At 43.5% G+C, this 14,007-nt stretch overlaps 2 protein-coding genes across 5 annotated transcripts in view; one reads left to right on the forward strand and one right to left on the reverse strand.

Annotated features, from left to right (window-relative positions):
* Positions 1–9,300, reverse strand: part of PLN (phospholamban) — an 11,291-nt gene extending 1,991 nt beyond the window's left edge. The window contains exons 1-2 of one of the 2 annotated variants that reach the window (XM_075340019.1): positions 9,175–9,300; positions 6,159–6,627 (exon numbers count right to left, since the gene is read on the reverse strand). In XM_075340019.1, the coding sequence (XP_075196134.1) occupies positions 6,337–6,495 (159 nt within the window). In that variant the 5' untranslated portion in view covers positions 6,496–6,627; positions 9,175–9,300 and the 3' untranslated portion in view covers positions 6,159–6,336. Of the gene's footprint in view, positions 1–6,158; positions 6,628–9,174 lie in introns of those variants that run through there. The other variant, XR_012751634.1, reaches the window with a different exon arrangement.
* CEP85L (centrosomal protein 85L) overlaps positions 1–14,007 on the forward strand; it is a 312,459-nt gene that overhangs the window by 201,967 nt on the left and 96,485 nt on the right. The window lies entirely within an intron of this gene.

Raw genomic sequence — 14,007 nt, forward strand, 5'->3', positions numbered from 1 at the left:
CAGCTTATTTGGTTATGGTGTTTGTGGTGTAGCTATGTGGAGTTGCTGGGAAGAAATGGCTGTCATGCCCCTCTGCCACCATTTTTTAATGGGAAACAGAAGACTGGCAGGAAATTCATATTGCATTCACCGGCCCTCAGCACAATCTGTACTCCTAGGTATTTTTTCTAGCTCACACGAGAGCCGACGCAGAGTATCAATGATGCTCCCGTAGAGCACAATCTCCTTCCTACTGGCGACAATGATTGTAATTGCGGAATAATAGAATAATTTTTCAAACTGCAGATCATCTATGGTTTAAAAATCAACTGTTGTACGTAGTCCGATCTGTAGACAGCATAGCGTAGAGGAGGAGAAGCTGAGCAGAATGGTATAGAGGTTATTGGAAAAGATTCAGTATAATTATATTTTATTCATTGAAATCCCTAGTGTTTGTATAGGCATAGGAGTCCAGTGCGCGGTCCTACTCAGTGATTGACCGCTATCTCTCCATATACAGTCATGCAGGGAACGATAAATAAATTATCCGGAGTGCATTCTATAAGGCAGATGTAAAGGGTGGATCCCTTGACAGTAGATAAATCATCACACCTGCTCTATTCGAGTAACGAGTATTTAGGTGCTTGCTCATCACTAGTGAGTATGAGTCATACAGGGAGGACTGTCAATCACTGAGTAGGACGGCCCATTGGATGCCTAGGCATACAAACACCAGGGATATCAATGTGATAAGCTCTTCCTGCTCTATGACATATTGCCTGCAGATCAGATACCATTTTCAACATGACAGGTTCCCTTTAACACTAGAAGTCCCAGGCATTTCGAGCTCCATAGGGTTCCAATGGTAGAAATGTTAAATGACCCCTCTCTGGGACTTCTAGTGTTAAAGGTGGCCATACGCATTAAACGTTCCTTTGTCTGCTTAAAAAGTATGGCAAGAGCACAGAATAGATAATGACTAGTAGACTGATGGGGTCCAGGCCCTGAGACTCGCACAGCTTGCCGAAACTGCGGGCTCCTGTCTCCCGCGTGAATAGAGTGGCAGTCCATGTGCACCATTGCTCTGGTCAAACTCTATAGGAGCTATAATTGTCTACGGAGCTGGGTCCGAATACACAAGCCACTGCCTCTCCATTCCAATAGGGCTAAGAAGACCCTCGTTCTGGCGATCCGTAGTGCTGTCCGAGATCTACTACTTGTGGTGACCAGAATATCCATTTACTAAAGACTAGATGGTGAAAGTGCTGCCTGAGGGATGAAATAAACATGAATCTTCTGCTGCTTGGTTTTGTTGCGCAGTTTCTTATTTTTAGCAGAAGTACAGAAGTTTTGTAGTGGGATTTGAAGTAGTTTTTTCTTTCTCCCTGATTTTTGGATGCCGTTCATCAATGTGTAACCATGGTACTCAGACAATATTTAGCACAGTTGAACTTTTAAACTGGGAACATTTTTAGTTTTCTTCAGTATATTAAGAAACCCAGCTAATGGTAAGAGCGATTGTCTACAGTGCAGAGAAATGTAAGCCATGTACCCTTCCTGATTAATGCATAAAGGTTTTTTACAACTTGGAACTGCTACTAAGCGAAACATGGCAATCTGGCAGATATGGCTGCATGCTGAGTGTTTTTGCTCGTGAGGTTGGGAAAGGCTTGCCATGATATTCCCTTGCAATTTTTCAATATTGTATTAGTTGCCTGTAAGTTGAAAACATTGTACCAGTGCTGTGATGGGAAAAGAGCTTTGCCTCGACTCGTGGGCTTGTGTTTGTAGCCAGGAGTCAGTGTGAATAGGCCGAGCTAGAGTGTAACTATCTAGACTGTATTGTATGGAAGGAGCCGTTACACACCATTGGACACTATTGGTAAGAAGATTGGTTTCTTAATCTTCTAAACCACATGAACTCAAAGTGCCAAAGACTAGATGATGTACATAGCATTGTAGCTTTTCACCCATTGTTTGATTTTTAGATATTGTTTAGATTGCCACTGTTAAGGTGGCTTTAAACACTGCAACATCGCAAACTACATCGCTGTAACGTCACCGGTTTTGTGACGTAATAGCGACCTCCCCAGCGACATTGCAGTGTGTGAAACACATCAGTGTCCTGGCCCCTGCTGTGAAGTTGCTTAGTCTTTTTAACCTGCCCTATTTGTGCTTTGCTCACATGTACTGGAGCTGTGATTGCTGGTATCTGCGCATGTATGGCCGTCCATAAAACAATACATTTTCAAATTTTGTGCTGCAGACAGCTATAGGTTTTTATCTACAAAAAATGCAATTATACGACAAGGGTGAAGATGTTAAGGCCAGTCACACACAATGACTTAGTAGCAATCCCGACAACGATAATACCTGATAAGGATTGCTGGTAAGTCGCTGGGAGGTCGCTGGTGAGATGTCACACAGTCAGACCTTACCAACGATGCAGTAGCGATCAGCGACCTGTATAACGATCTCGGCGGCGGTGGGACCGTGTTAGGTTGTTTGTAGGTGTCAAACACAGCGATGAGTCCTGCCCAGCAGGACATCGCCTTTGAAGAAAATGGTCCGGACCATTCGGCAACAACCAGCGACCTCACAACAGGGGCCTGATCGCTGGTAGGTGTCACACATAACGAGATCGCTGGCAAGATCGTTGCTACATCACAGAAACTGTGACTCAACAACGATCTCGTTAGCAGTCTCATTGTGTGTGACAGGGCCTTAAATCCAGGGCAACGATTGGGAATGTACATTCAGTTTATGATCGGCCCATGTAAATCGGCTTATAATCCCATTTAGATTGAGTACCTGATTGTGACTAACTATATGTCCAAGGTAAAGGCCACGTCTCACTAAGCAACATCGCTGCTGAGGCACGACTTTTGTGAGGCAACAGCGATGTTGCTAACGATGTTGCTGTGTGTGACATCCAGCAACAACCTGGCCCCTGCTGTGAGGTCGCCGGTTGTTGCTGAATGTCCTGGACCATTTTTTAGTTGTTGCTGTCCTGCTGTGAAGCACACATCGCTGTGTGTGACAGCGAGAGAGCAACAACTGAATGTGCAGTGAGCAGGAGCCGGCTTCTGCGGATGCTGGTAACCAATGTAAATATCGGGTAACCAAGAAGCCCTTTCCTTGGTTACCCGATATTTACCTTCGTTACCAGCGTCCAACGCTCTCACGCGGCAAGTGCCAGCTCCCTGCACACATAGCCAGACTACACATCGGGTAATTAACCCGATGTGTACCCAGGCTAGGAGTGCAGGGAGCCAGCGCTAAGCGGTCTGCGCTGGTAACCAAGGTAAATATCGGGTTGGTTACCTGATATTTACCTTAGTTACCAAGCGCAGCATCGCTTCCATGCGTCGCTGGGGGCTGGTCACTGGTTGCTGGTGAGATCTGCCTGTTTGACAGCACACCAGCAACCCGTGTAGCAACGCTCCAGCGATCCCTGCCAGGTCAGGTTGCTGGTGGGCTTGCTGGAGCGTCGCTTAGTGTGACGGTACCTTAAGTTCTTAAAGATGTCCATTGCGAATAGTAGGATTTGATAGGCAATTTGGCACCACAATAGGTTTAATTTGGATTAGGGCACAAACTGGATTAGTTCGACAACTTGATTCTCCATTCATATTACCAAACAAAATGTGCCCCCACATTAGTTGGCTACTTTAGGTCATATGCCTTAGATATTTTTCTATGTATGTAATGCAGGATGGCCCATCTAGCCCTGGGCAGTGGAAATAAAGATCGAAGGCATTGGATTCTCCCCTGTTCCAGCCTTTGCTTAATTCCCAGGGTTGTCTGGTATCTGCAACCCAGTCAAATTAACCTGCCCACATGGCTGATTAATAGATGACCATCATATGTATATGTCTAGCTATGGGCCTATTTAAAAAGACAATAATCAGAGAGGAGTGTTCATAGGAGCACTTGTTCCAGAATATTAGCCATTCTAAATAGGCTGGTTAACCACCAAAGAATGAGCAAAACACTGTAGGGTGCAATAAATTAGAAAAAAAATAAAAACTATTATTGGCAGTGATTTCCACCACTCATCACTGTTAGCGTGAACAATGATATTCTATAGGTGCAGACTGATTGTATTAATGATCGGTCTGTGTCCTGGGAACATTTGTTGTCCTGTCTAAATAAAGCCATAAACGAACACCAAGTCAAAGCTTTTTAAAGGGAACCTGTCACCAGATTTGTCCCCTATAAGCTGCGGCCTTCACCAGTGGGCACTTATATACAGCATTCTAGAACACTGTATATAAAGTGTCCAGGCCGATCTGTAGAACGTAAAACACTGCTTTTATTATACTCACCTGCGGGGTGATCCAGCATCAGCGATGCCTATCTTCTTATGATCGCCGTCCTCCTTCTTTGCTCCGTGTGAATGACGCGTCCTACGTCATCCACACAATCCTCCATTGCACTCCTGCGCACATGCACTTCTCTGCTCAGCTGATGGCAGATCAAAGTATTGTAGCGTGCATGCTCAGGTGTTCCTTGACCTTTCCTTGTGCCTTCGCATTACAGTACTTTGCTTTGCCCTCAGCAGGCCAGAGAGACGTTCACGTGCATAGGAGTGCGATGGAGCACTATGTGGGTGACGTAGGATGCGTCATCCTCATGGAGCAGGGAAGGAGGTCGGCGATGGAAGGAAGATAGGAAGTGCCGGACCAAGATCAGCGATGCCCATCGGACTGGACAACCCCCCCAGGTGATTATAATAAAAGCAGTTTTTCTAGAATACTGTATATAAGAGCTTACTGGTGGTGGCTGCAGCTTATAGGGGACAAATCTGGTGATCTGTTCCCTTTAAAGGCCATGGTTGGCTGTGTCTAAATGGGCCCTTGGAAACAAGAAGTCAGAGTCCTAGGAATGTGTATGGAGTGATCTGTCAGGTAAATGTCTCCAGGACTTGTGGACTACAGAAGAGCCTCCACTTGTTTAAAGTCCTCTGTTTGGCACTTCAGGGAGGCTCTTAAGTAGGTACTTTCTTGTCATTTTACCGTGTGTAAAATATGGACCAACCCGTTATCGGTTTCAGTAAAGATGCTATCCTGATGATGAGGAGTAACTCCCTAAAGAGTAACAAAAAAAAAAGAAAACAATATAATCCTTTAACTAAAGACTCATTAAGATGATCATGCCAATTGGTCCGCGGCTCTTCCAATCCGAGCGTGACAACTTCATAAATTTTTGAGGTTGTTGCGCTCGGTTCGAGAAACCCGCGCCCGGTCTGTGCATTGCGGTCCAAGATCAGACCAAAATCAACAGACATCTGCATGCTAGTCCATGAGCATTTACACTTCATGATTGTCATGGACTAGCACTACTGTTTCCAAATAATCATACAGGCTACAAGGCTGACGATTTACATGGCAAACAAGCAAAACGCTTGTTCATTGGATGAAGTGATCATTGTTCTCTGCAGCACATTGTCTTGTGTATACAGGACCTACCCTGCTGAGAACAATGATGGCCTACCCGCACTTAACAATGTACTACTGATTCTTAAATGACATCTGAAGCCAGGTCAGCCTGTATAAAAAGGCTAATAAATGACTGCCGACCGGCTAAGGCTATGTGCGCACGTTACGTAAATACATGCAGTTACGCTGCGCTTTGTAGCGCAGCGTAACTGCATGCGTCCTGCGTCCCCTGCACAGTCTATGGAGATTGTGTAGGGGCCGTGCGCACATGGCGTCTTGGAGCGCTGCGTTCAAGACATGTCACTTCTTCCGTGCGCTTTGCCGGCAGCTCCTGCTCTGTCTATGGCAGGAGCTGCAGGCAGAGCGCATGGAATCGGCTTTTTTTTTTTTTTTTCTACGGACATTTTCTGCAGCTATTTGAAGCACACATGTGCTCTTCAGATCACTGCAGAAATTTCTGCAGTGACTGTGCGCAACGTGCGCACATAGCCTAACCGGAACGCTGCGATCGCATAGTGTACATGGACCTTAAGGGTTAAAGGCGAGGTTTTTGATGTATGGATCTCCCACTGTATAATCTCACAGAACAAGATGCAGACAAACACTCCATTACTGAGAAATGCGTTATAAGAAATTGTAAGTCAGATGTGACATTCGTACTTTTATTTAGGTGATATCACTCCATGGGGACACACTACAAATCCGCACACCAATATTAGATCACATTATAGGCTACAATTAAAATGCTACTGTAGGTTTATTGTGCAATAATATAAAAAACCATTTACAAGTGAAAAGAAATGAGACACTGCATACAAAGCCAAGAAATGGTGCATGGTGATAAACTGTACATCACATCTTTATGATGGTGCTTCTGGGGGCAGTTTAGTCTGTGTTGGGGTAGCTGTGGAGAACCTCAGAGGAGCATCACAATGATACAGATGAGAAGAAGACAGATGAGAATCAGGGAGAAATTCACAAAGAGTTCCTGCAGGTTTCGGCGGGTCTGCGGGGTGACCTCAATATTTGAGGCTCTCCTCATGGCAGATCTGGTTATGTGCTGGACTTTATCCATGGCTATAGAAGGACAGAGGTGCAGGTGACAGGTTACAGGAGAAGTGCAGAAAGAGAGAGAGAGAGTGCTTCCCGTACAGAGTGTAAGGAGGACCTGAGTCTTCTCCTGACTTTACGAGATCCTCTGGTGAAGCTGAGTGAGCAGGAGAGTGAAAGTTAGAAAACACAGTGAATCATGCAATTAAATGCCATTCCAAACTCAAATTCACTTCTAACCATCTCCTCGACTGAGTATTTAGCTAACCATTGACAGTGTATGACTTCAATCTATCTTTATGGATTTTGGGGGTACAATTAACATTTCTTTTATACTCCATAGACTAGTGTTAATAATGCTATTTTATCTTATTGGATAGCAATCCTAAAAGTCATTATAGACCCTTTATTGAGCCTTGCCACATGACAGACGCCAAACCAGAAACCCCATTTGCAGACACATGTTTCGGCACGTGTGCCTCTCATCAGTGCAAAGCAGGAGATCTGATTTTGCTGGGTAAGAGGGCTCTGGCAAGGTGTTTAAAGGGTAACGTTTCTTCTTATGGGGAGCACTAAGTCAGCATAAGGAAACTTATCGGTAACCAAAGTGATGTGTAAAGCATGAAAATCAGATCCATAAACATGGTCATTGAAGAGACAGGTTCCTGGCATTGTCTTATAGACGCAGCATATTTCGCATTCTCCTCTGCTGCTTCCTTAGACCAAACATAAAGATTGATCCCAGTTATGAAGTGTCGAGCTCTCATCTTGTGGATTTTCCTGAATGTTCTCTGCATTACATGTGAAGTATAGTGTAGTCTCTAGTCCATATTAGGCTACGAAACACATGCCATCAGTCTGGGCACTGTGATATTTCAGCTTTCTCTTGGCTTTCTGCTGGATTCTCAGACAGACATAAACCAGAAGCATATAGACTTGCTGGTTCACATACGTGTCTCCACGTTCGCCTTACAATGTAAGCATACTAAGGCTTTTTTAATGGACACTGAAATTAGTTGGACATATTTACAATAGTGTTGTTGGCTGTTATTTTTACCCTTTTTGAGAAATTTCCTTTGTCTTATGAGAACGTGCAATATTAAAGATTTTCTGTGTGGATATTATGGTGAGACATGCCACACCAAAGTTCTGGTTACCGAAGTCCACGTAGACCGGGTGGCTGTACCGCTAGTCCCATGTTTGCGAATATATTTTTTACTAATCCCACAGTTCTGTTGTTAGTTGTGTGTTTGTGCCCTCTAAACCCACATGAGCATGTTACGGATAATAAGGGATTTTGAGAAGGTCACGAGTGGGGAAAATACAGAGGTTAAAGATACTTAAAATACTTGGTCCTTTGTTGTGATGAGGCTTGGCTGGACTCATGCTGTTATTCTGGTAAACATTGGCTTATTGCATTAGCTGGTAATTCTGCCAGCTGCCCTGGAAGTTTCATGCTTCATCAATATCTTTAGGTCTGTATTGGACTGTCCCTTAGACGTAGCATTGCCTGGGAATATAGGGACCCTTGTTGTCCTGGGAAGTGTACACAAGCAGTCTGTTATATTACACTATGTCTCGGTGGAATTCCTTCAATTTCCTCTGCATCGGGGAAGGAGAGCTCGGAGGAAGCGGCTGATGTGTTGTGTACATCTCACCAGTAAATCCCCCACACCCTGATGGGACAACATCTCCACCAAATCCGCTTCATCTGGACTAGCACTAGCAGGTCAAGCGCTGAACCAGAATCTCTCGTATTGGGTAAGGGTGGAGGATAAATATCTGATCTGGTCAGCTACATGACGTTATATGCCTGCTCTACACTGTAACTAGAAATGTGACCATGATCAATTCACACACACACACACACACACACACACACACATATATATATATATATATATATATATATATATATATATATATATATATATATATATATATATATATATATATATATATATATATATATATATATATATAGAAAATTAAATCTGCCCTACATACCATGGCTCTACATTACCCCCGGCATTGATACATACATTATGGCTTATCCCTCAATGCTATTCCTCGTGTCATGTGGATTTTAATATGTGCTTGCTGTAAGTAAATGGTAATATTCCTATCACATTGAGAGCAGGGAACACCAGTTACACACTGTGACGAGCACATTTTCTGGACACCCTTGTGATATTAATTATTGTGATTAGTAAGAAGCAGAATAGCCTTTTTAATACACTTAAACTGAATTCTAATCCAGCTCGTATGGGCCATTCCTTCTTATGAAAGGGACCTCTGCATATTGCCTCTCAGACACTAAGTGACAGCTTCATGGAATTTCTCCTCTCCAGGGAATTATCTGGTTGTAGTTCCTTTCTTATGGAGGAATTTTCCACCCAGCTGCCGTATATTAATCTGCGTCATCTCATATTTGGAATGCTTTTGGTTTTTTGTTTTTTTTTCTTCTATACATATATATGCATTTTAGCTTTTGATTTGTGTCAAGATGTTTATTATTACTAGTAAATAAAAGTACATAAAAGGCAGGATGCACAACATCCCAAGTACTCATAAGGGTTCTGGGCTAGATGGGTCCTTACATGACTAGAACATAGAACAGTGCAAGTTATTTAGATACAATGGCTATTATCAGCCAATTCCATAGCTGATGGAGGAGATGACCTCTCTCCCCTGTTTACCTTACCTTATTGTTTGGTGCCAATGAAGAAGGTCTAGGTCAGTGTGACTTGGCTACAGGAAAGTCTTCATCCCACCCTTCCTGGAGTTGTATGGCACTGTCTGAAGTTTGTCACTCAGTTTATGGGAACAATTGAGGAGGTGTGGAAGGAAGGGAGAGGGGGCTGGCTGTATAAAACATATCTTTCAGAGGCCGGGCTATTGACATCACTCTGGAATGCTGCAGTTTAGATTTGTAGCAATTTGAGGCATTGTAGCAGAGAAGCCTAATGATACAGCAGGGCTCAGGACTGTGTACATAGAACGGTTTATATACAGCAGTGCTCGAATGTATGTGTGTATATGTATACATACATGTGTGTGTGTATACAGTGTGTGTGTATACAGTATGTGTGTGTGTGTGTATGTGTGTGTATATATATATATATATATATATATATATATATATATATATATATATATATATATATATATATATATATATATATATATATATATATATATATATATATATACATATACACAGTGCCTACAAGTAGTATTCAACCCCCTGCAGATTTAGCAGGTTTACACATTCGGAATTAACTTGGCATTGTGACATTTGGACTGTAGATCAGCCTGGAAGTGTGAAATGCACTGCAGCAAAAAAGGATGTTTTTTCTTTTTTTATTTTTTTTTTTTAAATTGTGAAAAGTTTTTTCAGAGGGTCATTTATTATTCAACCCCTCAAACCACCAGAATTCTGTTTGGTTCCCCTAAAGTATTAAGAAGTATTTCAGGCACAAAGAACAATGAGCTTCACATGTTTGGATTAATTATCTCTTTTTCCAGCCTTTTCTGACTAATTAAGATCCTCCCCAAACTTGTGAACAGCACTCATACTTGGTCAACATGGGAAAGACAAATGAGCATTCCAAGGCCATCAGAGACAAGATCGTGGAGGGTCACAAGGCTGGCAAGGGGTACAAAACCCTTTCCAAGTAGTTGGGCCTACCTGTCTCCACTGTTGGGAGCATCATCCGGAAGTGGAAGGCTTATGGAACTACTGTTAGCCTTCCACGGCCTGGACAGCCTTTGAAAGTTTCCACCCGTGCCGAGGCCAGGCTTGTCCGAAGAGTCAAGGCTAACCCAAGGACAACAAGGAAGGCGCTCCGGGAAGATCTCATGGCAGTGGGGACATTGGTTTCAGTCAATACCATAAGTAACGTACTCCACCGCAATGGTCTCCGTTCCAGACGAGCCCGTAAGGTACCTTTACTTTCAAAGCGTCATGTCAAGGCTCGTCTACAGTTTGCTCATGATCACTTGGAGGACTCTGAGACAGACTGGTTCAAGGTTCTCTGGTCTGATGAGACCAAGATCGAGATCTTTGGTGCCAACCACACACGTGACGTTTGGAGACTGGATGGCACTGCATACGACCCCAAGAATACCATCCCTACAGTCAAGCATGGTGGTGGCAGCATCATGCTGTGGGGCTGTTTCTCAGCCAAGGGGCCTTGCCATCTAGTCCGCATCCCTGGGAAGATGGATAGCACGGCCTACCTGGATATTTTGGCCAAGAACCTGCGCTCCTCCATCAAGGATCTTAAGATGGGTCGTCATTTCATCTTCCAACAAGACGACCCAAAGCACACAGCCAAGAAAACCAAGGCCTGGTTCAAGAGGGAAAAAATCAAGGTGTTGCAGTGGCCTAGTCAGTCTCCTGACCTTAACCCAATTGAAAACTTGTGGAAGCAGCTCAAGATTAAAGTCCACATGAGACACCCAAAGAACCTAGATAACTTGGAGAACATCTGCATGGAGGAGTCGACCAAGATAACTCCAGAGACCTGTGCCGGCCTGATCAGGTCTTATAAAAGACGATTATTAGCTGTAATTGCAAACAAGGGTTATTCCACAAAATATTAAACCTAGGGGTTGAATAATAATTGACCCACACTTTTATGTTGAAAATTTATTAAAATTTAACTGAGCAACATAACTTGTTGGTTTGTAAGATTTATGCATCTGTTATTAAATCCTGCTCTTGTTTGAAGTTTGCAGGCTCTAACTTATTTGCATCTTATCAAACCTGATAAATCTGCAGGGGGTTGAATACTACTTGTAGGCACTGTATATAATTACACACAGTTGTAAACTTATGTATTTATAAATGCTCATTTGCATATATTCATATACACACATATATATAGCGTGTATATATATATGTGTATATATATATGTGTATATATATATATGTGTATATATATATATGTGTATATATATATATATATATATATATATATATATATATATATATATATATATATATATATATATATTATAATATAGGCATGTGCCATCAAAGGGGGCGCAGGCACATATAATATGCGCTGCTCCCCCAGCCCGTCACCGCGTGTGGTCTCAGCACCACGATGATGGACAGCGGCAGTGCATATTATGTGAAATCTCCTGCTGCAGCCTCCCTCAGCCCCCAGCACCGCTCCAGAGCTGCCCCCACCTCCGCTGGACCCTGCAGTATATAATACGTATATTCGGATTATAAGACGCACCCCCTACTTTCCCCCAAAATTTGGGGGAACAAAAGTGCGCCTTATAAAGCAAAAAATACGGTAGTTTTTTTTTTCTCTTGTAGCATTCTGGTTTGCATAGGTAAGACCTTATTGTGCTTTTTATCCACAGATTTTCTTTCTATTTTCACAGGTGAACTTATTGTGACCCTCTCTAAACTTTTTTCAGTGCACATGTCTAACTTTAAAGTATTTTCTGCTTTTTTTTTTTTTCCCCACAACTTGCTGTTCTCAAACAGGGAGCTTATTTGGCAAAATTTACAACAGATATTTGCTCCATGAATCGCCCTGAAAATTCATATTTTGACATTATGATAGGAGACCAAGACACGTAGAAATTGATGAACAGTATCTCGCTATTGCAAAGCTTCAGGCTGGATGTTCTCTGATGGAAGTAGCCTCTGAGCTTAGGGTACCATCACACTTTAGCGACGCTCCAGCGATCCCACCAGCGATCTGACCTGGTCAGGATCGCTGGTGCATCGCTACATGGTCGCCGGTGAGGTGTCAATCAGGCAGATCTCACCAGCGACCAGTGACCAGCCCCCAGAGACGCGTGGAAGCGATGCTGCGCTTGGTAACTAAGGGAAATATCGGGTAACCAAGTGCTTGGTTACCCAATATTTACCTTTGTTACCAGCGCACACCGCTTAGCGCTGGCTCCCTGCACTCGTAGCCAGAGTACACATCGAGTTAATAAGCAAACCGCTTTGCTTATATACCCGATGTGTACTCCGGCTACGTGTGCAGGGAGCCGGCACTGGCAGCCTGAGAGCGGTGGACGCTAGTAACCAAGGTAAATATCGGGTAACCAAGCAAAGCACTTCGCTTGGTTACCCGATATTTACCTTGGTTACAGCTTACCGCAGGCTGCCAGACGCCGGCTCCCTGCACATTCAGATCGTTGCTTTCTCGCTGTCAAACACAGCAATGTGTGCTTCACAGCGGGAGAACAACGTCCAAAAAATGAACCAGAGCAGTGTGTAACGAGTAGCGATTTCACAGCAGGGGCCGCATCGCTGCTCAGTGTCACACACACAGCGAGATCGCTAATGAGGTCACTGGTGCGTCACAAAAACCGTGACTTACCAGCGATCTCGCTATGTGAGAAGTACCCCTTAGAGTGTTATCCGCAAGTTGCAGCAAGATACAAAGAGACTGGAAGAATCACAGAAAGGCATAGAAGTAGAAGTTCTTTGGCTACATCCCACACTGACGACTTCTTAATAATGAACAATGCCCTTTGGAACCGGATGATAAATGCCCCACAACTCTAGGCACGTTTCAGGGAGGTGAGAGGCAACCAAGTGCCACGTCAGCCTATTCGAAATGGTTTACATCTGCTTGGTCTGCATGCTAGACGACCTGTAAGGGTACCTGACCACACCACCAGGCACGAGCGTCCTTACGCTGGATCAGGGACCATTGAGCCTCAGTGCTGGGTCACTGATGAAAGTTAACTCACGCTGAGCAGAAATGATGGCCGCCAGCAATATTGGTGATGTCAAGGAGAGCTGTGTATCAGCTGTTGTTGTCACAAGACAGCTCTTTGGTGGTGTTAGTGTTTGCAGGTGTGTCTAGTCAATACAGAACTGCCTTACACTTTGTGAATGGTACACGGACAAGCCCCCTACTATTTGAATAGCATCATTAATCCGGTCATTTTGCCTATGCATGAACAACACAGGTCTAATTTCATCTTCATGGATGACCGTGCTCTAGCTCATCAAGGTCACATCATTAGGGAACGGCTGCTGGAGACTGGGGTACCTCCAATGGAGTGGCCTGCAATTTCTCCAGACCCGAGTCCCATAGAAAATCTATAGGACCAGCTGAATTGCTGTCTAGAGTCTCATAACTCTGTACCGCAGGACCTCAATTTCCTGAGGGCCACCCTTCATGAAAAGTGGTATGCCATGACTCAATGGAGAATAACTCCACTTGTGAACAGCATGAGACATCATTGTCAAGCTGAGGTTGATGCTCAAGGCTAGATCACAAGTTACTGGGAAACTCACATATTTTGGGGGTATATCCACCAATGTTGTTGGCTTTTGTTTCAATAAATTGTTTAAGATGAAGAAATCACCATTGCATGATTCTACTTTTCCTGCTTTCATGATAAAATATCACAGTAGCGTGAATGTTTTATGTTTTACATAAATTTCACCCAAAAGCCAAATATCCCAAGCTTTGTGGAGGTGTGTATGTATTTCTGTTACATACACAGCCTGTGTTCAGAACCAGGTATACTGTGCTAAGCAGAA

Source organism: Anomaloglossus baeobatrachus, chromosome 3 (genome assembly GCF_048569485.1).
Source record: "Anomaloglossus baeobatrachus isolate aAnoBae1 chromosome 3, aAnoBae1.hap1, whole genome shotgun sequence".
In the NCBI taxonomy this organism is placed as follows: Eukaryota; Metazoa; Chordata; class Amphibia; order Anura; family Aromobatidae; genus Anomaloglossus; species Anomaloglossus baeobatrachus.